The sequence below is a fragment of the Ammodytes marinus genome, assembly GCF_949987685.1.
Source record: "Ammodytes marinus genome assembly, chromosome: 4".
Lineage (NCBI taxonomy): Eukaryota > Metazoa > Chordata > Actinopteri > Uranoscopiformes > Ammodytidae > Ammodytes > Ammodytes marinus.
This window is the reverse complement of record NC_137233.1, coordinates 5,981,210-6,009,026: the sequence shown is the minus strand read 5'-3', so window position 1 is coordinate 6,009,026 and position 27,817 is coordinate 5,981,210. Positions and strand designations below refer to the sequence as shown.

The 27,817-nt window shown below is 41.6% G+C and overlaps 1 protein-coding gene across 1 annotated transcript; it reads right to left on the bottom strand.

Annotated features, from left to right (window-relative positions):
• Positions 1-193: 193 nt before the first annotated feature.
• On the bottom strand, positions 194-18,368 carry ip6k1 (inositol hexakisphosphate kinase 1). Its single transcript, XM_080026454.1, has 8 exons — positions 18,236-18,368; positions 17,675-17,823; positions 17,160-17,286; positions 11,228-11,465; positions 9,519-9,700; positions 6,907-7,082; positions 6,074-6,307; positions 194-4,613 (listed from the first exon to the last, which is right to left on the bottom strand). The coding sequence occupies exons 2-8, from the start codon at positions 17,792-17,794 to the stop codon at positions 4,080-4,082; spliced, it is 1,611 nt and encodes a 536-aa protein (XP_079882580.1). The 5' UTR covers positions 17,795-17,823; positions 18,236-18,368; the 3' UTR covers positions 194-4,079.
• Between the last annotated feature and the right edge of the window lie 9,449 nt (positions 18,369-27,817).

Here is a 27,817-nt window from a genome sequence, read left to right as displayed (position 1 = left end):
CTGCCCCAAAAGTGGCCCCAAAAAAAAAAAATTATTGCAGGTTAAATGTCCTGGGTGTTTCTCTGGTCAAAAAGGGACAATCAGTCATTTTTCAACTCAATTTAAAATGACAATGGCCGCCGTCTCTGCATGTGTCCGGAATCACAACAACACGAGCCCAAAAGCTTCTGGAAAGATTTAATCTCACGTACGTTCACTGTTCTAAACAAACAGTCAGGATGATGATGACGTCAGATGCAGAAAATGCTGCTAAATAAACAAACTGACCAATCATTGAAAGCTAAAATATCCATTAAGAAATATATCACGATCTGAGAGAGAGGGACACACGTGGACCTTCGCTGCTCCAGACGGTAACAACGAGAAGTTTTTTTTTTTTAGGATTAGGTGGAAAACTGACCCGGGACAGTAAGGACGGTAATGTGCATGCAGAATCTTTACCAGCGCTTTAAATGTGAAAGGAAGCAAATCAATGAATAATAATGGCATCTAATTCTCTTTTAACACACACACACACACACACGCACACACACACTCAATAGCGCTCACACGCACTCTCTCTCACACGCACGCACACACACAGTGGAAGAAGTACGACCTGATTTTGTCCGTTTGTAACCCAACATGTATTCGACTGAAGCAAAATATAACAGACTGAAGTTATAGCTCAAATAATACTGCGTAATATTCTGTTCACACATTATGTCTCTGATGCACTTAATTTCTTTACATTTTATACATTTGTTTGGGGGAAGGAGGGGTAGACATGTGAAAGACACAACATTTACCCGTACATATAAGGGGTAAAGGTACAATAAAAAAATAAATTATCACCTCGATAAACCAAAAATAAAATATTCATATTTGCGCTCTCATTTCCAGCTCCTGTGGGTGTAGTTCTTGTTGCCAGCCGGCAGGGGGCGCTGCTGCCACGTCACAGCCGGCCTCTGGAACTAGTTGAAGGAACGGAAGCATAAATGGACAAATGTGATTGGCTATAACGCTGTCTCATCAGGACCAATCAGATGAGAGAAAACGGTGACATCTTCAAACAGGACATTGTGCGATAAATTCTACTGACAGTAACAGGATGAGGTGTTCGTTTGAATGGCCGGGCTGGGCGATAATTTAACACTTTTAATATTTAAAATATTTCCACTGCCTCATGATGAATTAAATGCATCATGTGTCACACAACTCTGATGTCCAACATTAAGAATTCCAAGCAAAGTATAATTTAAAACATTTGGAAAAAATAAATAGTTGAAGTAAAGTTTTTTGGGGGATTTAAATACAAACAGTGGAGCACTATAACTTATAAGGACCGTGCATTTGATTCTTTTAGTGTTACTTTACAAATTGTGATTTTGATAATATTGGTAAGAAAAATACTCTTCGTATTCTTGTGATGAATATCACCCAGCCCCGGCTTTAAAAATTCTACATTTCTTTCTTTATCGTCAACAAACTCCATGAAAAAGACCCAAACCAACAACGTGTTAGTTAGTCCGCCCCTCAACACGGTTAGTCCCTATCCTGTCTGAGCTCCGAGCCCGTTTGTTCCCTTTGAAGATGCAAGTCTAACAAAAAATTTCTTCAATAATAAATGTATCACACACTTTTATCACACAATCTACTAGTACTTTCAAGTCCTGAGGAAAGTTTATTCTTGATATTGTAAATAGGAACAGGGAAGTTAATAAGCAGCTGCTCTGAAACATTGACGAAAATTATTCAAAAAAAATGTCTGAAAAATTTAAATTTAAACATTTGAACCATCATTTGATCAAAAGCTACTTAACAGCTTCCAACTGGACGTTGTGGGAGGAGAGTTTGTGTTCCACTGTTTTTAACATAAAGAATAAACTTTCGGGGGGACGCCCTGGTGGCTGACTGTGAACTATAACGTCCCAACATAGAGTCCAGCCATATTCAGTCATCAAAATCAGGCATAAAATATTCCCACAAATAATCTGATAAATAAAAGGAACTTTTAAATCTAACATTTATATAACTAATTATATATAACTATTATATACAAGTATACAACTAGGTAATACTAGTTATATATAACTAAATATTACTTAATACAAACAGCTGAACGATGTATTTCTAACAAACGTGAAGTAACAAATAGGAGGAAATAGTGCAAATGTCAGGGACTATTTTCAGTGGCGGATGAATCCACGTTTAGCTGCTCTAGTGAGTAGGACGGTGTACAGTGGGACTACAGTGTGTGTGTGTGTGTGTTTTAATGGTGATTTAGAATATACCACCTAGTGCAACAGTGTGGCTCACTGATGTGTTTCAAAAGTGCACAGCGTCGATCTATGGCACAGCGGAGGGATACCGATAGATCTTTAAATATAAAGTTAATACCAGTCAGTGCATCAGTTCATTGTTGGTTTGGGTATTTTCTTTGATTTTGTCGACAATAAGAATGAATCGCACCAGAACAGATTTTTGGGGAAAGTGACACCTAACAGTTTGCTTTCCGTGTTACACAATAAACCCAGAAGATGATTTTACAGGACACCGACTACTAACGTTTTTGAATAAAGCCCCAAAAACGGACACACAGCGTTGTTATAAACGATCTAGATTCTCTCCTTAAAGCCTTCTACTTCTACTATGCAAATCTCTGTTGCACTTCGTCGGACTCCCTGTGGGCGATCGCCCGTCTGCACTGCCCAAGAGAAAAGAAATAAAGAAATGGCCGCCTGTCATCGCCATGTATTGCTTTAACAGAAATGCTCGGATGTGTTATTCTGATTGCGTTGTCAAGGTAACGCTAAAAAGAGTCAGTTCACCTGTCAAGGTTCGGTTGCTGTAGAGAAAGAGGGAGTGAAGGAAGAGGGGTGCAGGTTGTGTTTGGGAGGGAGTGGAGGTGGTAGTGTGTGTGTGTAGGGGGGGGGGGGTTAAAGTGGGTCGGCCAATTTCAGCGGGTGGTCCCTGGAATTCAGCTGATCGTTCAGAAAGGACACCCTGTCCAGCTCCACCAACAACTCTTCCCAGGATGTGGATGTGTGTGTCTGTTTTTGTGTGTGTGTGTGTGTGTGTGTGTGTGTGTAAGGTTGTTGTTCGTCCATCTTATAGTGAGGAGAGATTTTGTTTTTAGACTTTGGCGCGAGGACATTTTTTGGCTGCTCCTTCACGTTCTCCAAAGTTTGAATTGGTTTTATGACATCAAAACTTCCTCCTTGCTTAATGTTTACTCTGATGTTTGAGCTTCACTGTGTGGAACTAAGTATGTGAATGTTTTAACAACGTCTTTCAATAATCTACTGAAGATTTAAAGACCCAGTTTTACGACATTAAAACAGATATCTGCTTCAAAAACTAGTTTGAATCGGTTGTAAGATTCTCTGTATTACATTTACTTCTTTGGCTTCCAAACTAGTTGTGGTGTTTGTATTTCAAAGTTTTTGAATTCAGATTTAAGGTGAGCGCAGAAAACATTCCATACATGATTCTACACAGTGGAGCTCCAAAAATTAATTTAAAAAAATTTAAAACGCATCTTTGAGAGGACTTTGAGGTTAGACATCAGTTTGGGGTTGTGTTTGTGACGGGTAGGGATTGGGTCAGGGTCTTGGGAATGCAGCACGTCAATGAGGATCTTCACAAGTATAGAAGTACAAATGTGTGTGTGTGTGTGTGTGTGTGTGTGTGTGTGTGTGTGTGTGTGTGTGTGTGTGCGTGTGTCGTGCAGAGCCTCAGACAGACAGACCATTCTTCATATTCTTGAAGTTGGAGTCATTTTACTGTCCCCGCCTCCTGGCTGTTGCTATAGTAACTGCTCGACTGTAGAAAGCCTGTGTTGCCATGGTGACATCATGAAGAACCCTGTTCTCACAACAAGCTGTGTGTGTGTGTATGTGGCGGTTGTGTGTGTAAGTGTACATCTGTGGAGGGGGCTGTGTGTGTATATGCGTGGAGGGGATTGTGTGTGTGTGTGTTAATGTGTGTTTGTATATGTTTTGGGGGGGATTGTGTGTGTGTTAATGTGTGTGTATATGTGTATGTTACTATGTGTGTGTGTGTGTGTGTGTGTGTGTGTGTGTGTGTGTTTCGGGGGGCTACGCTAGGTTGTCGTCCCGCAGCCCCTCCAGGACCTGCACGAGGCTCTCCAGTCCGAACACGTAGCCTCGGTCTGGGCCGTCGTGCACCGCCGTGTCGCCCCGGAAACCTTTGAATGTGGAGTGAGCGAAGTCGATCATACGCACGTCCACCAGCGGAGGGGGGGCAGCGCGGGACTTTAGGGGAGAGTCTGGGTGGGACAGTGGAGGAGGAGGAGGGGGAGGGGGAAGGAAGGAGTGGCAGTCTGACTTGTTGGGGAGGGTTTGTGGGTTAGGGTTTGGGTTTGGGTTAGAGGAGGGTTGGTTCATCGGCCCCTGAGCGGACAGTGGAGGTCCCTGAGTGGACAGCAGGGGTCCTGGGTTCAGGTTGGTGTCCGTTTGACAGGGGGGGACCACGGGGGCTGGTGGCGGTGGGACGAGGGGCCCGGGGGGGACACCGCGAGGCTCTGCTGTAGGGGCGGCGGGGGGATTCTTCTGTTGTTGGAAGGGTGCGTGATGCTGCCCAGAGCCCACCACTGACGGGCCCTCAGGTTCCTATACAGAGAGAGACAGAGAGTCAACACAGCAATGATAAGCACCAACCGGACAGAAAGGAAATATTAGCAGGATTTTAAAGTTTCCCTTCAAGCTGTATGGAGTCAGATTTTGGTCAAAATTCAAGCAGTACGCCCTGTTAGTTGTTTATTTTGTTTTGTCTTTTGTTTGTGAGTTTAATTTTAAGGTTGTGTGTTTGTGTTCTGTAAAAAAAAATAATAATTCAAGTTTGCAAATAATGCTTTAGAACCAATGTATGTGATTTGATCTACTGTCAGTACTGTAGTTGTGTCCACACACCTTGCCCTCGCAGATAGGGGTTACTATTACAACATTATGTGATAATCAAGATATTCAAGAAGTGTTCAAATCTTCTGTCATTTTCTTCCAAGGTGCATTGTAGCGGAAGGCAGTCTTCCCCAGTTCAGTATTTACCTCAGAAGTAATTGGAGTTGGACAGTTTTGAGATCAGGTTTAGTAATAGTTCAGATCAGAGAAGTGAAGGGATAAACTGAGGCAGGAGACCTTTATAAATAACAATGACACAATCTAGTTCTGTTCTTATTGACGGCGAGGATCAGCCTACTTCTCATATAGGTCACAGTGATTAAAACCATAATTATCTCTAGTACTGAAATGATTAAGCCCTATATATTTCTATAGTGGAGAACAGACATTATAGTTGATAATTTCTCTGGCCTTTTTCCAACACAAGATAACTATCGACAATATTTCAAACAAATTCTGTGAAAAAATATTGTTACTTAGAGCATTTCCATTAAGTAATGTAGAGATGAAGATTCAAGAAAAATCCAGACTGGTTTCTTAACTTTTTTCCAGAGCTGTAAGTAAGTAAGTAAGTAAGTAGGTAAATCCCAACTACATACATTTTAGGTAGCTCACGTCATCACAAATCAGATGTATTTTGACACCATAACACAAACGTTGACCTTTCACTCAGTGCGTTTACATGCAGACTCATAATCGGGTAAATAAACGAATAAGACTTCAACAGGACTTGTAAAATGCATGTAAGCACCTTTATCAGATCTACTTCGCACACAAATCGGCACATTAACGGACAAGCAAAGTCGGATAAGAACACCTAGATAACTTGTTCATAGTCGGCATTCTCTCTGCATGTATACAGGAATCGGATATCGCATATCGGAGTTCTGCGCTTGCTCGAGAATCCCTGCGGAGAATTTCACAAGGAAGTGGAAGGAGACGACGTAAAAAAATAGTAGGGTTGTTGCCTGAAGGGAACCGGACGTGGCCCTATAGCCACTTGTTGAACGGGCTACAGCGCCACCTAGCATAGTGGAGACAGCCATGCATCGGACATTTATCGAATATTTGAAAGGCCACGTATACTCAGACAGGTGACGCGGTCCGTTCGAGTGGCAAGTTCGGTATATGTGATAATCCAATCCAGTTGTGACTGAGTACTTCCCGCTCACCTGTCCCTCATAGATGATGAGCAGTGAAGAGGAGTAGAAGCGATAGGACGCCTGCCTCTCTAGCACGGCCTTCAGGCTGCGCAGCTTGTTGAGGATGGGCTCAAACAGGTCCTGCCTCAGCCCCGTCCCGTTGTGCATGTACTGGAACAGAGCCTGGCTGAAGCCCTCGATCGACAGCCCGCGCCCGTAGTACTTGTTCCGGCAGAGGTAGTGGCCCGTGTTCAGCTGGTACACCTGCAAGGACACAAGGGGAACACGCTTAGAAAATCTCACTGATATAGACAACTGTTCACATTCAAGGCGATAGTTACTTCCCTTGTTATATGCAATTCATTTTGCGTTAAATTTTTTATTTATTATCAAATTAGGCTGAATTAGAAATAAAACATTCATCCTGTCAAGAAACCAACATGTATATACTTTTAAAATGAGCCCAACTAGCACTATATAATCAAAGTAAATTTATTAGTACTAGAGGTGTTTGTATTAATAGCAAAGACAGTAGGAAGGTAACTATAGGTAGTATGTGTGATGTATGATGTTGAAGTATCAATGCATCAGTAAACACTAGAAAAATATTTAGAAAAATAAAACCCATTATAAATGGAATACAAACAATATTTCTATGGTTATTTTGGCCCATGTTATTCTAAAAGTGCAGTAGTAATCCTAATATCATTATGTTCCTCCACCGCCCTGCCGCAGCGGATCCACAGTGACATTCACACACCACTGGCTTTCCTTTATGATAAATGAGCCAGCAGTATTATTCCATTATCTTGCGTTGGCGTCTGTCATGCACCATTAGTATATTCCGTGCCGGCTTGTTGTACCTGCATGCCACACACCCTGACCCCCAGCGTGGCGGACGTGCTCTGTTCACATTTCTTCATCTGCCTGGCGGCCTTCTCCTCGGAGGCGTCGTCACCGTGCTGCCGCGTGCCCATCTTCAGGTCCAGGATGCACGGGTACGAGAAGTGATGCACCACGTTCTCCAACAGCAGGAACTCTGGTTCAAACAGGTGAGTTAAGGAGCATGTTGGAGAATGGACCGACTATTACTGATCTCTAATGAGGTTTGTTATGGGGGCTGAAGAGATTTTTTTTTTTTTTTTTTTGTTTTTTTGGGGCATTTTCAAGCTTTAGTAGGCAGTACAGAGTTGAAATGAGGAGATAGAGTGAGAAGGGGGGTGACCTGCAGTAAATGTCCACGGGTTGGATTTGAACACGCGACCACTGCAACGAAGGCCGGAGCCAATATGGTACGCACTCTATACACTATGCCACCGGAGCGCCCGTGAAGAGATATTTTATGATATTTAAGAGATATTTTGAATGCAAAAAAGTGCATTGTAAGTGATCATCTCTACAAGTTAAAGAGCAAAACTATATAAAGGGTTAGGGTTAAAAAAAACTGTCTCTTTCTTTCCCTTCCCGACATATTAACTTAATTAGCTACAAGCAAACGGCAGGTAGCAGCAACGCTTAACCAACTGCTGCTTAGTGTCTACAGCCACTCCCTCTGTCTGTCCTTTCTAATGATATCATCTCAAATGGTCGAGAGCCATATAGGTTATTATCATTTTGACAAGACGCAGTTGCTGTACATTTTTTCTTCCTGCGATTAAGCAACCAATGAAACCTTGTCCGGCTTAAGTTTGGTCGCCTATAAATCGACAGCCCTAATTTCCAATAAAAACTCATAACAACAAAATCCTGTCATCTTGTGAAATGATCAGTGGACGTTGATAAACTCAAATAAGCTGAACCTCTTGTGACAGCGGCCCACCCCTGCGTCCCGAATCACATACTCTTTCTTTTTTCTATTCTACATACTACATCCAACGATAAAAATAATCTAGTTAGGATGCAGTATGCATACACTTGGGACGTACTTTTACGTATTTATTTCATCATAACATTGCGCCTTGATCCTGCCTCTTGCTTTTATATCCGTCGCTTCCCGTTTGTTTTCATATGGAGGCTACGTTGATGTAAAGTCACTTCAGGTGCGCACTGGGATTATGGGTCAGAATCGCCCAAATAGGATGCAGTTTTCAACATTAAAACCATCTTTCTAACCATCCTAAATCTGGCCACAAGAATCGGGACATACTAAATCTTTTTTTCTACCATACTAAATAGTAGAAAGTATGCGATTCGGAACGCAGGGCACATGTATCAGACTGGACCCAGACAGAGGCGGTGGAGGACAGAGTGTGTGTTGTTCTCTCTCCTCTCAGCTGTGTTTTTCCAGCAGCTGCAGTCCGCTCCCTTTGAAGCTCAACATCAAAACATGAACCTCTGACCTGATAACCTCAGACACATCCCACCCTCTGTATATCACTCACACACACACACACACACACACACACACACACACACACACACACACACACGCGCACACACACACACACACACACACACACACACGACATTTGCATTCAGCGCCTCTTACAGTACTCCACTATAGAGCCAGTTGGATAATAAACAATGTAGTAAATCACACGCTTGAAAGTTTAGGGTTCTTGAAGGAGTTTAGACTGCAAAAATAATTCAAGCGTAAAATAAAGTGATGCCTAGTGTTTGAGTAGAACGATGTGTAGTAGAACAATATGTATTAAGTACAATAATCTTCTTGTGTGACTCGTGTATAATACCATTTGGTAGCTAAACATGTCTGAAGCCCTTTTGCTGAACTCTTGGTGGCTCTCTGTTTGAACCCCTGAACGGTGAATGAACTGCTTCCCCTAATGCAATAAACTGCAATAGATAGTGACTGGTCAGCGTATATAATGCACATCCGGGATGACTGGACTGTGACTTCATTAAATGACCCAACAGTTGAGTTATGGTCCATAACACCTTTATTGCTTTTTCACTGACTTTAGCTATTGTGTCTTTTGCTCATGTGTATAAAACCTCTGGTGAAGATGCTCTCATCATCTGTTCCTCTCTCCAGTCAAATAGAAATTAGTTTGGATTCTTTTGTACAAAACCTACAGTTTATCTGCAATAAACTTACAAAGACAACTTTTTGTCAGTTTCCCTTGATGGTTCAAATTTTTCTTGAATTGAATGGGGAAAAAGCTTGGACCCGTTTAAAAGGTGCTCCCAGGAACTTTCAGTTTGTGTTAATTCTTTTACCCCCTTTGGACAAAAGCGGTAGTGTGTTTTTTACCACGCCAGCTGTAGTTCCAGGGTGAGCGTATACCCATGACAAAGGCATTAAGAAAAACTATATAAAAATAGCATTCTTTGCACTGATGGTCTCGTTTGCTGTTACATGTCATTTATGATCATCAGAGGAAAAATTGGACTGTTTCAAAGATATTTAAAAGTTCCTCGTAGCACCTTTAACTATATATCATTTTTTTGTTGATAAATGAACCAAAAAAACAGGCCCATTGAGTATCAGTGTGTGTGATTGGCTGGGGAAGGATACTGAAGAGTTTTCGGTCCTTGCTCTCGTTCCTCATGCGGCTGAGCTGCTGCTTGTGGCAGCGCAGGCTCCAGGGGTTGTAGCTGATCTTCTCTGAGCTCAGGCCGCTGTTCCAGTCCAGCATCTGGAACGGGACGTCCGAGTGGATCTTTGGGTCCAAGCGGGGACTCTTCAGCTCTGCCACACTGCAGGGAGGAGGAGGAGGGGAGAGAGGGGGGGGGGGGTCAGTATCGCACTAATTATGACTGTTGGTGACCGTCTGTTGGACCTAGCAATATTCATTTTGGATTTAGTTTTGTAACTGTTAACCAATGCTCAGCTCATTAAGCAATTAACCTGCAAGATTAAATGTAGCCTTTTTACAGAGAAATACATGACGTTACCCGAGTTGACGTTAACAACTGGTATGAGTGCAATAAAAAGGCCAAAACTTTATGAATATACTTGTTTAACATGCAAATGGTGGGTTGGAAGGGTCGACACGCCCCCATGAGTTGATTGACATGTATAACAGTTTATCTGAACTGAGTATTAATCGGTCAAAAGTCTTCTGAAAGCTTAACAGTTAACCATAAACATCCATAGTTGCATCTAAAGTGGATTTAAAGCTTTTACTGCTGGTTCCAGTGAAGTCTGTGTTTATTCATCCCAATCAGCCAATGTCCTACCGCTACAGTTACCTCCACAGCACATTTCACACCGACTGAGTTTTTCTGTGTCAGCTCAAATTTAAGCTGATCAAGGAGTTTACCACAAACTCAAATGTTTCCTCTTATATCTGTAACATGTATGACCTCGAGATAAGCGCACATATTTGGGGATTTTGACCTTGCATTGTCACGTCTCTCAACTTGCGATTACCTAAGATGTGTCCGTCCGAGCTCTCTCACACTCTCAAACACACACACACACACACACACACACACACACACACACACACACACGTGTCTTTCCACTGACATTGTATGGGACCGGACAGCGGCTAAAATTAGCTGTATGTTCTGTCTGGACACGGCTTAAGACACGGTCAAGACTCTACAGACACGCGCTGAGAGGCACGGCGCTGCTCTGAGCTTAATGTCAATGTCAGCATGCCAACATGCGCACAATAAGATGTAACAGCAGGTAGCATGTCCACCAAGTTAGCTTAGCGTTTGAGCATTCCTACATTTACCAATAAGTGCAAAAGTTGTGCAAATGTGCAGTTGATGCTGTCGTCAGTTTTGCATGTTTTTGGATGTTTTTTGGAAGTGTTGGATGAATTCAGATTTTTAACCTGATGATGGCGCTAGATGAAAAGTCAGAGAATCGAAGTGATAGCAATTAATTCTGAGGGGGACATCCAATAGTTGTTGAGACATTATAATCTGGATAAAAGGGGCTTAAACTATAGGAAAATATACACAATTAAAATGTATACTCCAGATATTACTGTGTGGTCTACATGTCCCTTAATGTTTGGAGGCAACGCCCTACCAACTGAGCTAAGGGCGCCCCCTGTACTGACAACATTTCTACCAAATTCAAAATAAAAATATTGTCATTTAGAGCATTTTCAATGCTCTTTCCGGGGCTGTATGTGTTTTTTTTAAAACAGAAAATGTTAACATGTTGAGCTAAATTATGTACGCCTATTTTGATCCCAATATAGTTAATAGTTCAATCGTTTTCAATCAACCTGAACCCACTGGTCTGTTGTATTATACTCTTACTTGTCAGCAGTGTCAGTGTCTGTCTCCCTCCTGTCTGTCCTCTCCTCTTTGTGTTCGGACACAGAGGAGGAGCGGTGGAGGCTTCGTCTGCTGTGTTTCCTCCTGGGCTGCTCTCTCTCTGGGACGTCCCGCTCCTCGTGCTCGGCCGGCCCTCCCTCCATGCTGCTCTCCACGTACGGGTACGCCACCAGGTTAATGTAGCCGTCACAGTCCACCTCGAAACACACCAGCACCACACCTAACGGGACAGGACAGGAGAGAGGAAAGACACTGTCAGCCACTTTACAAAACAGATTTACTCTTACATAGTCTTAGAATTTAAAAATTCTATAATAATAAATAAAAAAAATTATTGTAAAGAACCTGGAACCAAACCTAAAACTAGAATATAATTGCAAACTAAACTAAGTAACAGCAGAGTTTTAAAAAGTAATTGTTAAAGTTGGACTTTTATAGCAGTTTTTTTTCCCAGAATATGTTTATTTTCTTTTTCCTTTTTTCCACAACACAAAGAAACAAAAAATTAAAAGTAAAAATACATATTTAAAAAAATAAAAAGCTATCTCATGTTGCCATCCGCCACGATGGCACTTTTATAGCGGTTTGATCCAAAAAGCTTTACTTATAGTTTTGTTTAACACATTCATACACGAAAGCAGCAGCTGCTACCACGCAGGGTGCAAGCTAACCACCGGAGCCATTAGAGGTTCAGTGTCTCTTTGGCCAGGGACACTTTGACATGTAGCAGGAGGCGGGGATCGAACCACCAACCCTGCGATAACTGAATGACCGCTCTACCTGCTGCACTTAGCCACAGCCCGCCGACACAAAAGAGTCAACCTCAGCAACCTTACAGCAATGCGATGTGACGAAGGAATGAACTTTTATAACTGCATTTAAAAAAAGGTCTTAGTGGGTCTACTCAGTTCTTTGTAACTGAGGCTAGAGACAAGCTGTGCCGGGTCTAGATTACATTCAGTGTAATCAGGCTTTATTGTGCTGCCATGATTCATGAATATGTCTATTAATAGCAAGCGGCCTCTCGATATGCTCTAATCAGATGGTGAGTTATCACAAAAGAAAAAGGTGTTTTTTTGAAGGCAGACTGTGTGAACTGTGTAGGCCAGGAATAACGTATAGCTGCTGATAGTGTAGTTTGATAAGGTTTGATTATCCAGATAACTTTTTAAAAAAGTCTTTAAAAAAATTCTCTGCAACTCATTACCTTTTTTTTTTTTTTTTAGCAATTTGCTTAAACCTGGTAGAATGCATCTCTCCTTGCTCTAAACAGGGTTAATGTTTCTTTTGTACATTGTCCCTGTTTAAATAAAGTTACATTACATTTAAACTGGTATTTTGGATGATGTCACAGACAGGTGTTGGACAACGGAGTGACTACTTCATACTAAAGGGCATTACTGTTGAAACAAGTCAAGTGACTACAGCTCATTAATAGTTCATGTATTTTATCCAGGTGGCTTAGAAAATAGAAAAAAAAATCAGAGCAAACCAGTGCAGTCCGATAAAAACTAAATTTTTCTACCTGTTTACTTTAACAAATCAATTTAAAAGCCTTCTGCTGGCGTAAACAGATCTTAATGGTTTCACACTCTGTTTATAAATCCAGCTTCTTCAAATACACTGAGACAGCATCTAACTAAATATTATATTTTACTGTAAGAAAGACATTACAAAGAAATGGTAAAAATCTCAGCTGCCAAGCCTTAAACTTTGTGTCAACTGGTTTGGCGTTGGCTTGAATGTAACCGACATTCATTCATATGAAAAAGCTACGCACTATAGCTTTAACACGTAAACATACTTTAAATAAACCGTTAAAAACAAACTTGCGTCACAATTAGGGCTGGCCCGAATTATTCGAATATTTGAATACTCGTTCGGAAAATTAGTATTCAGAGCTTAAATTAGTATTCGGAGCTTCGTTTTTTTTTGTTTTTTTTTCAACATTTTTTTTGCAAGAAGCTAGTACTGCAATATAATGTCATCAAATAATTTTATATTTGGATATAAAAGTTAGTAATATTGTAGTAGTAGTAGTAGTAGTAGTAGTAGTAGTAGTAGTAGTAGTATTGCTCATTTAGGAGGATATTACATCACTAAGTGTCATAGCGCATCCATTACTTCACCTCCGAGCGCGTAAATCTTCAACTAAATATGCAGATACTGTCAAAATTGGTTCCAGGGAGTATATAGGGATTATTATTACGTTTAAAAAAAAAAAAATTTAATTATTTTTTTTAAATTATTATTATTATTATTTTTTTTTATGTTGTTTTTGATGGTGTGTTTTTCTGGAAGGAATATTCGAATATTCGCTCGGAAAAACCAACGAATATTCGAAGCCTGAAAAATGGCATTCGGGCCAGCCCTAGTCACAATATATGTTAATTTGATATGGTAATAGCTGTAGGGGAACACATTTAAGGGAGAGGTGTCTGTGGCATGACAAAAGCCCAAATCCACAAGCTCAGTGAATGGATCATGTGTTCAGTTAAAGGCCTTCTCACTCACCACACCTAAACCAAAGCACTTATGGGAGATTTTAGACCGGAGTGTTTGACAGACCGCTCTCTCAAACCAAACACCAAACTAGGGAATATCTCCAGAACTGAAGCTCCCTTAGATTAACTGACTTAATGTTGGATTGTTACTGTCGTGTGCTGATCCATCTGGTATGTAAGACGTAGTAAAGTGTCATGATAATTTAATTTAGAAACTGTTTATAGATTAAATAGTCAGATAGGAATGTCTGACGCTGTTTTATTTAAACATTAAGATATTATTTTTAGCTTTTTACAGAGTGGATCATCTCTTTGTCCCGTCAGAGAGACACTGAACAGACTCACTCTTTGTCCAAATTGAATTGTGCGAGTGCTGCTCTCTGTCTACAGAATACTGGACTTCCTCACAACCTCACGTAGGGCCGGGCGATGAGACCAACATCTCATATCCTGATAAAGGAAATTTCAAATCCTCACAATGATACAAATATAAATCACTATACAAATATTTTATATAAAATGACACATTGAATGGGCTATCTGTTATTAAATTTTGAATAACGTGCTCGACAAAGGAAAAAGGTACAGTCGGCTCCTACTTATTCATATTTGATTATTGATTATTTGATTGATTATTTTAACTCTTTATGCACATTTTCAAGCATGTAGCAAAAAAGAAAATACTAATATAATATAAAAAAGGTTCAAAAGGAAGCACTGTTTAAGCAAAATAAAAAATATATACAGACCTAACGTAAATATTGGAATATAAAATACCGTATGTAAACCCTTTCTAGTTTCAACTAGAACAGCAAAATAAGGCTCACATTTACAATATTGTGAAGATAAATTAAATAAAGGGATAAAATGTCAACATGGTAAGCGCTGTTAACGCCACTCCATGTTTGTTTGTGTGGTCTTGCCTTTGTCTTCTGCATCGGGGGCGTGCGGAAGAACGCAAAGCCTCCAAATGACCAAAGAGATTTGCGACACAATGAAATAAGTAAATTGTAGTTAACGAATTTATAGATTTTTTATTTCGTCAGGCGATAAACAATATATCATTATAACGCACAGCCGTACCTCCACACCAACAACAACACAAGGGGAAATTTAATGTGATTATGTCAAACAACAACCTTGACAGAGTCAGAGAGTCGGGCCTCAGCAGCTGCCTGTCTGTCTGTCTGTTATTCAATCAGCAGGACAATGGTAGTGGGCAGAAATCCAGCGCTAAATATAGACTCCTTATGGGCTGCTGTTGTCATGGCACTTAGACCCACAACACTGGACCGTTGGGAATACAGACATAGTAAGTAACTACAGGTCAGTGAACTGGGAATACATCCACAGGTTGGCTGGTGGTAAAGTCATAATAAGCAACATTTTCATAGAAATATAGATTGCATTTTTTGAAATTCCACAGATTTAGTTATTTTAAGTCAACTGTTCAAAGGTGGAGATAGCGATCATGGAGAATGTTTGTTGTCGAAATCACTTTGTCAAAATCAGTGAACATCTCCTCATGATCCGCTACCTGTCCGTACACGCATGTGTTGAAAAAAAAAATCCATTGTTGATACACATCCTAGGCTCTGTAAACTGGTATGCAAGCAAAGGGTAAACAAAGAGGGCCCACCGTAGATAGCAACATGCCCGTTTGTCATGGCTTTAGGAGCAAATATAAATGGAACAGAGCCCACATTATTGGTTATTACCTTCTCTTCATTTACATCTCCAAACCGACTTCATTCCAGTCTATAGCCCCTTTTACACAGAGATTGCGGCATATTGACGGAACAACATCACTCCAATATGCCGGCTTTGCTTGCTTCTGTGTTATTTACACAGAACCAAGCAACGCCGGCCTGCTGGCGCATCAGTAGTCCCTTTTACACAGCGCTCCGGAATGAAAGAGGTGCTTGTAAACAGCGTCAGGTGTGACGTAAACATTTAGCGCCGCGCCGGTCAGCTGCTTTACAACAACAACAATGGCCGGTGAATTGAGAGCAGAAGTGCTGGAGCTTGCAGTAAGTAAGAGGGCCGTATTTTACTGTCCCCACGATGTGCCAGTTGATCTCGCTACGCGCTGAGTCCAACATCACTGGGACAGTTAACCAAACTGACTAAATCAATCCGACCGCTTCACCTCTGTGTGTGTGTGTGTGTGTGTGTGTGTGTGTGTGTGACAGGTTGGTTGTGAGCGAGTCTCTTTGTGAGGGCAGCGATCTGCCAATCAGACATACACATACACACAGTGTGTGAAGTCACGTTACTGTAGACAGAAATAAAGTGTGGATATACGCTCAGACTTAGGATAATAATAGCGGCGGCGGAATGTGTTAGCAAAACAGTAGCTCTGTGGCTAACAGCTGAGCCGGAGCCTTCAGTCAGCTGAAGCAGACAGTCTAGCGGGGCGAGCAGACTATTCCCCCGTTACTAGGTCGACCTTCAAGCTGCGCGTCGGGCTCCTGCTTCAGCTTGTCGGTCTTTATTTCTAGCAAGTGACCCGTTCGCTATACTTTATCCCTTACTTAGCCTAGCCTAGCTTTCCATTGTACAACTTCTCCTGGGCAGAAATAGACTCATACACTCTGCAAAATGAAGCGCGGGGGTTTGGATTGAGCAACGGACCTTATGATCAACTAGATTATACACCGTTCCTTTTATTTGGTGATTTTTACGGGACATCAGGCCGCCGTGGTTAATGTTAAACACACGTCCTTCAACTGCTAACATGGTCGCATGTTTAGAACGTAGACTATGGAACGTCAAACGCCCCCCTGTTCCGCAACAACAAGCTAGAGCATTTAAACAGAGAGGCGGAACTGATCGTGTCGGGAATCTTACTACCCCCCGAGGTAGTAAAATTCCCGGAACGATCACTCGCACCTTTCTTCCCTCGTTCCGCAACTGTCGCATTTACACAGCTGGGGGGAGGGCCGAAAGGCCGGCATATTCCCGGCTTTCACTGGCTGTGTAAAAGGGGCTAATGATTCCAGACTTACGCCATCGTCACAGTAGGAGGGTGTGTGTGTGTGTGTGTGTGTGTGTGTGTGTGTGTGTGTGTGTGTGTGTGTGTGTGTGTGTGTGTGTGTGTGTGTGTGTACTCTGGCAGGGAAGCAGCTACAGTATGTGTCTGGTGATGAAGAGCAGAGCAGCTAAACCACTTCACTGCCCAGCAAACATCCGCACTCCTGTCTTCCTCTTTCTGTCCGTCTGCCACCAAACCCTCTAGAGAACAGATTACTTAGTGCACTGTGTGTTTGTTTACATACCAGTTTACAGAGCCTAGGCTGTGTATGAACACTGGAGGAGATATTCACTGATTTTGAAAGAAATAATTTTGACAACAAGCGTTCTCCAGAATCGCTGACTCAACCTTTCACACCAGGGAATCTTGGACTGACCTTTATACTCCGGTGTGAACTCCTTCATTTCTGGCGGCAGAGACTCGTAGAATCGCTGCTCTCTGCTGATCAGCGGCTTACACACCGTGTGGTCATCGTAACGCATCATGCTGGTGTGACCCCCCACCTGCAAACACACACACACACACACACACACACACACACACACACACACACACACACACACACACACGTTGGTACGGCTATACTTGTGAGGACATTCACTGACATAATAATGCATACCCTATAGTACAAGCCCCTTACCCTAACCATCAAAACTAAATGCCTAACTCCAGCCCTCACACTGACCCTAACATAAACCCAAGTCATATCTGAACCCTTAAACCTAGTGTTAACCCTCAAACAGCCCTTAAACGGCCTGTCCCGAAGTGAGAACCGGACCAAATGTCCAAAAAAAAAAAAAATTATTGTTTCTCACAAAGATAGTTGAACAAGTACATACCACATAGAATATAATATTGTTATAATCAACATGGATCTTTTCTGGAACTCACCTGGTGTATGAATGGCTCTAGTGGAACTCCTCCGGCAGCTCGTGAGCGTGGTGGGGCGCCTCCCCCCGGCCCGGGACCCTGGAGTTTGCTGTCCATGTTGTTGGTGTGAGGGAGGCACATGGCTCCTGGAGGACGCACCAAGCCTCCTCCTGACCACAGAGACACAAAAACAATCATGTGACTTTTTATCAAAGATATTTATTAGGTATTTTAACCTTTAATTGATAGTTCAAGTTCAGACAGTACAGAGTGGAAATGGGGAGAGCGAGAGAGAGAGAGAGGGGGATGACATGCAGTAAAGGTCCACGGGTCAGATTTAAACACGCGACCACTGGGACAAGGACTGAGCCTATGTGGTACGCACTCTACCCACTACGTGACTTTTTATGAATACACATTTAAAAACAAAAACAAGAGAGAAGGTTTATCAAAGTAGGGCAGAGAGAGATAACCCTCTAGAATGTTTACTCGATTACAGAACAGGCCGCAGCTCTTAATAGGGCACTTAAAATATTTTCGATGCTAGTAAAAGTGCTATATAAATAAAGCTATTGTCGTTACCCTGAGCATGGACTCTGGCGTGCAGTGAAGGGGACGGGGGGGCACAGGGCACCACGGGCTGCTGGGAGCGCACGCCGGCCCCGGGGGGAGGCGGCGCCAGACCGAAAAACCACCTCGCAAATCCTCCAATCAGAGCGCTCCAATCCACCGCCGGCAGAACGCACACACCCGGCCCGGGACAGGGAGGGGGGGAGGGGGGGGCGCAGGGCAGGAGGAGCAGAGTGTCAGTTAGACAGCGGTGAGGGGGGGGGGGGGGGTCAGCACTTCCTGTAGAGAGAGAGGAAATGACAGCATGTTAGGTGTGATTGTTCAATGTCTATTTAAAGCGGCGTTCATTGTTTTTTTTTGGCAACTTACAGTGAAAAACTATGAGCTGAAAAAGGCTAAAATTCTACCCAGAGTTGGAGGGGGACTGTTAGTCACAAATCAACATGTCACTCAATAGATCCTCTGCAAATTAATAGAAATAGAAATAGAAAAGATAAAATTAAAAGTGCCCTTATTTTGAAGTTATTTTTCAAAATAAATGTTCAAAAACAAATTAGCTGTGACACATGACTTTGAAACAATGTGAGCGTCCTGCACAGAGCCCTGACGTTGACCTTCACCCCGTTCTAAAGCCTTTGGGATGAAGGGGAGCGCAGACACAGAGCCACAACTGATCACCAAACATCAGAAGTCAATCTCTCTAAAGCTTCAGTGGCCGAGTGGGATCAGCATGTTGAGTGAAAACCTTCCCAGCAGTGATCGCCCATATGGTTTTGGAATTGTGTTCCATTATCACATGTGTGTGAAATTTCCATTTTAACCTGTATTTTTATTTTATCTCTTTCTATTCATTCGCTTTTATTTTTTTTATTTCTATTCATTCGCTTCTAATGTGTATTATGTATTTTAATCTTGCCCCTGTAAAGCACTTTGAATGGCCTTGTGTCTGAATTGTGCTATATAAATAAACTTGTCTTGCCTTGAAATATCTGAAAAACTTTTGGCTTAATCTTCCCCTCGTCTCCCAGTCTTTCCTCAAATGATCCCCTCTCTCTCTCTCTCTCTCTCTCTCTCTCGCTGTACCCGTTCTATTCCAATCCTTCTATCTTTCCCATAATGCACCTCAACGCACGCTGCTCAAATAATGACATCATCGCTAAATGGAGACATGAGAGAGAGAGCAATGAGAGAAGAGGGGGAAGAATGAAAGAAAATAAGGAAACAAAACGCTTAAATATCCAAGAACACTCATCCGATAAATGAATTGTCTTTTTGATTTAGAAAAGAATAGAATAGAAAATATCTTTATTGTTCATCACGGTTGTCAACAATGTATTTTAGATTTAACAAACATTAAATCTCAACAAACAAGTTAAGCACACATCAAAAGTTTAAAAGTAGTCAGTCCGAGGCTTGCATCTTATCGGTCACTTGTTAAATCAATAATATTTACCGCACATGCAATCACTTTTATTTTAATTTTAATATTTGGTCTATTTGGTCATTTTGCTACAGTACAGGCATCAGAGGCTTCTCGAAAATCCCTAAAAAACTCCACCATGTCTTAAAGGTAAGAGATGCATTTAGCTGTATACTGTTCCCATGGTAGAAGAACACACTCCCTCCCTATGGGCCCACACATCACACACTCCGGTCACGACTTGTTCACAGCACGGTGCATTCATAACGCCACGATGGAAACAGTCTGATCTCAAGTCATGATCCAGGCTTGACCAAGCATGAGTCCCAGATGACACACATACACGCGCACACACACACACACACACACACACACACAGTAGTAAGTGTAAACAGTGTTTCCCATGAGCAATGAATTCTAAAGTTAGCAGCAAACAGTAAACATCAGGTCACATCTGTTCTTCTTCTGGGATCGGCTAAATCACCCTGATGATCCATGACTTCTCTCTAAAACTCCACTGAAGTCAAACACACACACACACACACACACACACACACACACACACACACACACACACACACACACACACACACACACACACACACACACACACACACACACACACACACACACACACACACACACACACACACACACACACACACACACACACACACACACACACACACACACACACACACACTTTACAGTCATTGTTCTTTTGTTTATTTAATGTGCGGTAGTTTTGTAAATAAAACATAATGAAGTTTAAAGTTTCACAATCCTCCAAGTAAAAATAATGATCCTAACCGTCACTGAATCACTTTAATCTTTCTGTTGCGTATTGACCACTAACTTTGGTTTGGTTGAACACACTGACCAAACTTCAAATATTTACATCGCTTTCAAGTTTAACCATCTAAGAAAACATTAGGCTGCAGTGAGTGATGGAGAGAATGAAGAACAACAAACATTGTTCAAATCAAATCCTTGCAAAATTACAATTAAAGTTTAGTAAATTATTATTAAATATATTTTTTACCATACTACCATTCTTAACCTTTATTTATACAGGTAAATCCCATTGAGACCGAAGACTCTTTTGCAAGGGAGACCTGTTTTCCTTTCCCACGTTACCATTCACACAGACATTCATACACCGATAGCAGGCTAACTATCGACATTCACACGACGAGGCAAGGTGGGTGAAGTGCCTTGCCCAAGGACACAACAACTATGACACAGGTGGCAGGGCGGGGATCGAGCCTCCAACCCTTTGATCATCGGCCGACCCGCTTTACCAACTGAGCCACAGTCACCATTACTGCATGGCTGTAGGAATTGTAATGCAGTCAGTCAGTCCACCTGTCCAGACTGAAATATTGGAACAACTATCTATGGGATGAGGATTGGCCATGTCATTTTGTACACACATTCAAGATGATGGAGGATCGTGTGTCCTGCTGACTTTGCCTGTAGCACTACTTTAAGCTTGACTCTTTGCTTTTTTTAAAGAAAATATCTCACACAATTATATTGGATGGATTGTTGTCAAATTGGGTCATTATCCCAAGAGGATGACTTGAAATATATAACTGATCCCCTGAGCACAGAGACACACCATCTGGTCCACATTTCATTTTGCCTCCAAAAAAAAAAAGGATGAAATATGCATTTAGAACCACTTTGCAAACGTGAATATGGTAAAAATTATGTCCGCTAAAAAGCATGTCAATTTGAAGCGTGGTGAAGTCATTTGCAAGTATGTTGTGATGCAGCTTAACTAAATGTTAGAGTAATAGAGAAGTGTCATTGATTCAGTGGTCTGGCCCTGACTAACCCAGTACATGTTTCATAGGCTTCTGATTAGCGTCAGGGTTATGTGTCAGATCTCATGGCGGATTCTAAGTTTGGCGTTTTTGCCTTCTGGTGTGGACAGAAAGATTTCACTTAATCTGTGCTCGAGGGGACAGGGATATTCTTGCAAACGAAAGAGGAAAAAACCTGTTAACAAAAAGACCTGTTTATTGTGAAATCAGCTGAAAAACAACCTAACAGGGATTTACAGCAGTATCAACAGTCTGATCATTTTTATGATGTAACTATACTGTACAGCTCTGGAAACAAATTAAGAGACCACTCCAAAAGTTCAGTGTCTCTTGATTTACTATTTAATGGCATATGTTTGAGTAGAATGAACATTTTGAATTTATTCTACGACCTACTGACAACATTTCTACCAAATACCCACAAAAAATATTGTCATTTAGAGCATTTCCATTAAGTAATGTAAAGATGAAGATTGAAGAAAAATCCAGACTGGTCCCTCATTTTTTTCCCAGAGCTGTATAATGTCATACTGCCCAATCCTACTACAGGATTTTCTGAATACTATAAAAACACAGACTGATTGACTGACTAGAAATGTCCCTGGTTGAGATCAAACAGTGTGTGTATTGGGGTATTGTGGTATTAGCTGGCGCCTGGTAGCCCTCTTTGTATGGTCTCTATACCCTGGTCTTGGCTCTGTTAGTGGATCTATATGTGTCTCACTCTCCACTACTGAATACTTGGCACACAGACAACAGGTGTGTGTTTCCATCGGGCACCGGTGGTCTTAGAGCAGCGTGATGCAGAGAATAGGCTGGAGGTCAAAGTCAAGGACAACTAGCCTTACATCACCCCTTACTCTCTCGCCTATATACTCACTATAGTCCCCCTCCCTCTCCCTCTCCCCCTCACCTCAAATCATCTCCCATACCCCTCTCTTTATCTCACCTCTCTTTACCCATATCCTCCTAGGGCTGTATGATATTGAAGAGTCATTCGGTTAAAACAATATTCTGACCAAATAACTGATAAGGGACAAGTGCTGATATACTGAATATTGACATATTGTTCCATTATTTCATGCCACGATTATTAGGGGCAAAGATATTACTCCAAATATTTGTACTGGTAGAAAAACTAAAATAAATAATAATTACAGATTATTTTTCTGCATTTCCAATCCCGCAGTGAATGATCCAATGTCCTATTATCGGTATCTTTAAATGTGTGTCTCTTGTTTTGTGCTCTCAGTTCAATTATTGTTTGTCGATTTGATGCTGGTAGCAATCCATTGCGTGTTCGTTTTGCAAAGATAGTTGTTTGACAAAAGCAGACATTTCCTGCTGCACACTCTCCCTCTCTTCCACCAGTGTGAGCACAACCCGTCGGATGACTTGACTTAAAGGTGCAGTGTGTAACTTTGGGTGGGTTAGAGGAGTTAATATTTTCAAAGATATACTCTCATAACTGAATAAACAGACTTTCTCCACAGGAAAATGTGATCCCAGGAACACCGTTTGAAGTTAGAAAGCTTCCTGAAAAGTTACTGTTTCACTGTTGTTAGGCCCACAGTTTGCATATTCTAGTCTTACGTTTGCTTCCAGGTTCCTCAAAATAATTTTGTTTTGATTTATGATGATAGAATTATTCAATACTAAGAATTTTATATAGAGAAAATATGTTTTGTAAACTAACCGCAAGCTCTTCAAATGTAAACAAATCCCCCTCCCCTGAAACTGCATAGTGCACCTTTAAGAAACAACTTCCCTCATATGAATGTGTATTATGTATTTTAATGTCTGAGGCAGGATGGAGCTCACAGGCAAAAACAAACAAACAGACAGACAAACAACCTCCAGTCGACCCCGGACATCCTTTCAGGTGTGCTGAATCACCTGAGCAGCCAGCCAATCAGCTTACAGGATCCGTTTGGGCGTTGCTTACATCATCAGCCACCACTGAAACTCACAACAGCTCCACAACACCGTCAGACCGCTTAAGGTGCTATTTCTGACTGGAGGGCAGCGTGTGTGTCTGTGTGTGTGTGTGTGTGTGTGTGTGTGTGTGTGTGTGTGTGTGTGTGTGTGTGTGTGTGTGTGTGTGTGTGTATGTAAAGGAATCCTACCGTCCTTCAGTAAGTCATGGATAGAGCCAATTAAGGACTTCCAGGGATGAGCGTAGTTTGGCTATGAGTTGCATGGGTTGAATTTCGAGGGTTACGGAGGATTTGCTGCTAGCCTGGAAATCCAGACCTGCCGCTGGCCAATTTAAATTTGCTGCGCCTGCTTGTCTGGGCACGATCCATTGAAGCTCATTAAATATGCCCAAAAATTCTGAGCTACGTTTCAATTGGTTCAATCTGATATGGGCGGGCCTCACTCAAATCTTTCATTAGCAAGAAAAAAGAATGTTCTGTATTGCCGACCGACCACGGCAAAAGTTTAATTTACCAGTTAACCTGTTCGCTAAACAAACGGGGCTTAATACGTCACCTTGTTCATTGCTCTGAATTGCATACTGTGGTATTTGAAATGCACGCGTAGGAGCCGCCCCATGAGTTGGGAAGGTCTATTGATCGTGGCCAGACCCTCTATCGTTCTAGATATGGGTCTGGATTTCCAGGCTAAGGATTTGCAGCACTTTTTTTTAAATCATTTCTAGGAGATGTTATCCGCCTCGTAGAGTAGTTTAAAGAATAGTTTGAGTTGCGATGAGCGACACACTTTATTTAACTGCTGTTTCCTTCCACACAGACTGCAACAAGTGTCCTAAAATCCTCTGGAAGTCTGGTCTAAAATATTAAAAATCATATTGTGCCTATAACTCATTTCGGATGGTTCCTTTGACAATGAGAAAATCAGAGACATTCCTCTGGCGTCTGGAGACATAAACCACATCCTTAATACTAGTTTGAGTTCAGCCAAAGACGCTTGTTACACGTCATCCCACTCAACTCTGCCTCTCGGAAAAGGTTCCTGTCACTATTTCTCACAGTGAGAAAAGCCCGGCACTGGGGGCGCCCTTAGCTCAGTTGGTAAGGCGTGCCCCCCCACCCCCCCAGGCCGGGCCCAGCAGCAGACCCGGGTTCAATTCCCACCTGCGGTCGTTCTCTGCATGTCACTCCCCTCTCTGCCCCATTTCACCTCTGTCTCTCTGCACTATCAATAAAGCATAAAAATGGCCGAAAAATATATATATAAAAAAAGAAAAGCCCGGCACAAGTTCACATAACCCCAAGTTGTATTACCAATACATAAATTAAGACTTAACCAGGTCATGTTTGTTTTTTGACTTTGATACTAGAAAAATCCTAGCCCGGTCCTACCAGCCAATCATACTTCATTTCATTTGTACAGAAGGTCTGGAATTGCTCAATTGACAAACGTTAACTCACTTGAAGGCGGGTGTCTGTGGAAGTTTAAAACTATTGGATCTGCCCAATGCCATTCTGGATCTGCCAACCAATCGTATAACGTTTGGTCGTGATGTATGTCATGCGCCGGCTTCTGACTACAACTGATACTCAACATCATTGTTCTCAGATACTCCCTCTGTTCGCTGATTGGACAGCCAAAATATCTGGCGGAGAAAACCCACGAATATACCGCAGACCCAGACTGACTACTGAAGGGAAATGACAATTGGGCGGAATTACGAAGGCGGCCAGTGCCAGGCTACAAAAATCCGTGCAATCACCGAAGGCTTACCACAGACAGTGTTGTTGTAAATACTCAGAATTCCTCATGGGGGCGACAGAAGTTACAAACTATAGCTTTAACTGTTTTAGCACATCTCTGCTCCATTGATTGCATTACATTTGGTTGTAAAAGGCGACATTCGCCTGTTAAAGACTCATCCTATTTATTTCAAAAGGACAGTCGATGTGCTTACAATCAACAAAGACACTTGTTCCACCTGCATTCAATTCATCTGAGCTATTCAGATTATAATCTATCATAGAGCAACCACATTCAGTCCAGCTCTGGGCAAAAATAAGAGACCACTCCAAATGTTCAGTGTCTCTCGTTTTACTACTTATAGGCATATGTTTGAGTAGAATGAACATTTTGAATTTATTATACAAACTACTGACAACATTGTGATTAAGAGCATTTCTATTAAGTAATGTAGAGATGAAGATTACAGAAAAATCCTGACTGGTCTCTTAATTTTTTCCTGAGCTGTACATCTCAAGATACAACAATGGTAGGGACACATTATTATTACGCCAATACAATACAATACAATACAATACTATGAAGGCAAGTATGTGTAAATAAATCTATGTATTCATGTCTGTTTCCAAACCAATCAGAGCGTTGTAAATGGGATTAAGAACGGTGACATGGTCTTCCTGTGCCAATACCAGAAAAATTCATCATCATTCAATAACATCAAATAATGTTCGCTGTGATGGTCAAAACATGGAACTGACCAAAATGACATCACAGGGGTCAGTGCACTGCCTGCAGATACATATTTTAAATTTGGGGGATTAAACGTCAAAACATGGGAAAGAATGATATTTCTCTGCATGTTAAATAATAATAACTGCATGACATGTATTTATGGGTCTTGTGTATGAGTAATGGTAAACTGGAGCGTGGCATCAAGACAAAAAACACAAAGGACAAATTGCTCCTTGTTGAGCCATGGCTGCATGTTGTTATACAGTATGAACAGGTGACGTAACAACAGGTGCACATTGGACATGCATGTAACGTTACACTCAACTACTGCAACACATGACTTTTAAACCATAACAACATTTAAAATACTCTATAAATATAATAATCTAGTTAAAAACAGTCATCTTATGCAATTTACTATCTTTGTTTTGATCAAATTTTTTGTTTCTCCGTATGGCATTGTTCTATATTTAAAAGCCGAGCATTGTGCTGTTCCACTCTGACAATCTCCATCAACCTCTCTCCATCATGATGGCTTTACTCAGCAGTGTGTGTGTGTGTGTGTGTGTGTGTGTGTGTGTGTGTGTGTGTGTGTGTGTGTGTGTGTGTGTGTTTCTGCTGAGTGCACAAGTGAAGCGTAGCATATCCAGCTTAATCATGGTAAATACGGGTTGGAGGTAGCTAGCTAGTAGCTACTGATGACACGCACGCACAGTCACACATATATCATAACAACACTGTCCGTGCATCTATATGAGGTAAGCGCATTCTGTGATCGCGCATGGATTTTATTCCTTCTGCTGTATGTCCAGGTTTGTTCAAGGAATCAACAACTGAAACATTTCGTGGGATTTTTCTTGAGCTCCTGCGCCAGTGTCGGGGGCGAGAGTTTTGTGGAGCTTATAGGCAACTTTGTGTTAACTTATTTGGCGGTGGCTTGAATGTAATCGACATTCATTGACCTGAAAAAGTTACACACTATAGCTTTAAGGGCATAGGACACAATAAAACAAAGTATGATGATATAATGACGGAGGGAGTGAGGGGATTGGAAGAGGAAGAGATCCAGATAATTCTCTGTATCATGCGGCCCGCTGGGAGACCAACCAAAACATCTGTCCGTCCCAAAAATCACAAAACACGACTGGGAATAAGTTCACAAAAACACATACACAGCTGCTGCCACATGTCCCATGACAGAAGACAACAGCTGCTGAGTGACACACACACACACACACACACACACACAAAGAACAATCCGTCCTATCAACAAATGTCTGAGTGAGACAACATCTCAGATCAAATGTCGAGATAAACCACCGTGAACCCACACGACTGCAGCATCTGGGCTCCTTCCTCACCACAACGCTACGGTTATGGCGTTACCACAGCAACCAACACTTAAATCATCACAGTCAGAGAGTCAGCTTGTGAGAACTTCATGTTCACAATGTCAATGAGGCTGAAATACTACACAGTACAGTACACTCAGCTCAAGTTTTATGCTTTGGCTTTCAAACCATATTATTGGTGATGCTGGTAAACGTTCCAGAAACACCTGTTCAACGCCCATTCAAATCAAAGTCAAGATTTTCCTATAGGGCCTTGCTATAGTATAGATGGCACGGAATAGGGCCTTGCTATAGTATAGATGGCACGGACTAACTCGTATGTTTGTATATACAGCCCCGGGAAAAAATTAAGAGACCAGTCTGGATTTTTCTTAAATCTTCATCTCTATTGAAAATGCTCTAAATGACAATATTTTTATTGTGAATTTGGTAGAAATGTTGTCAGTAGTTTATATTATCAAATCAAAGTGCTCTTTCTACTAGAGCTGCAACGATTAATCGACGAATCGATTATTAATCGATTATTAAAATAATCGCCAACTATTTTGATAATCGATTAATCGTTTTGAGTAATTTTTTAATA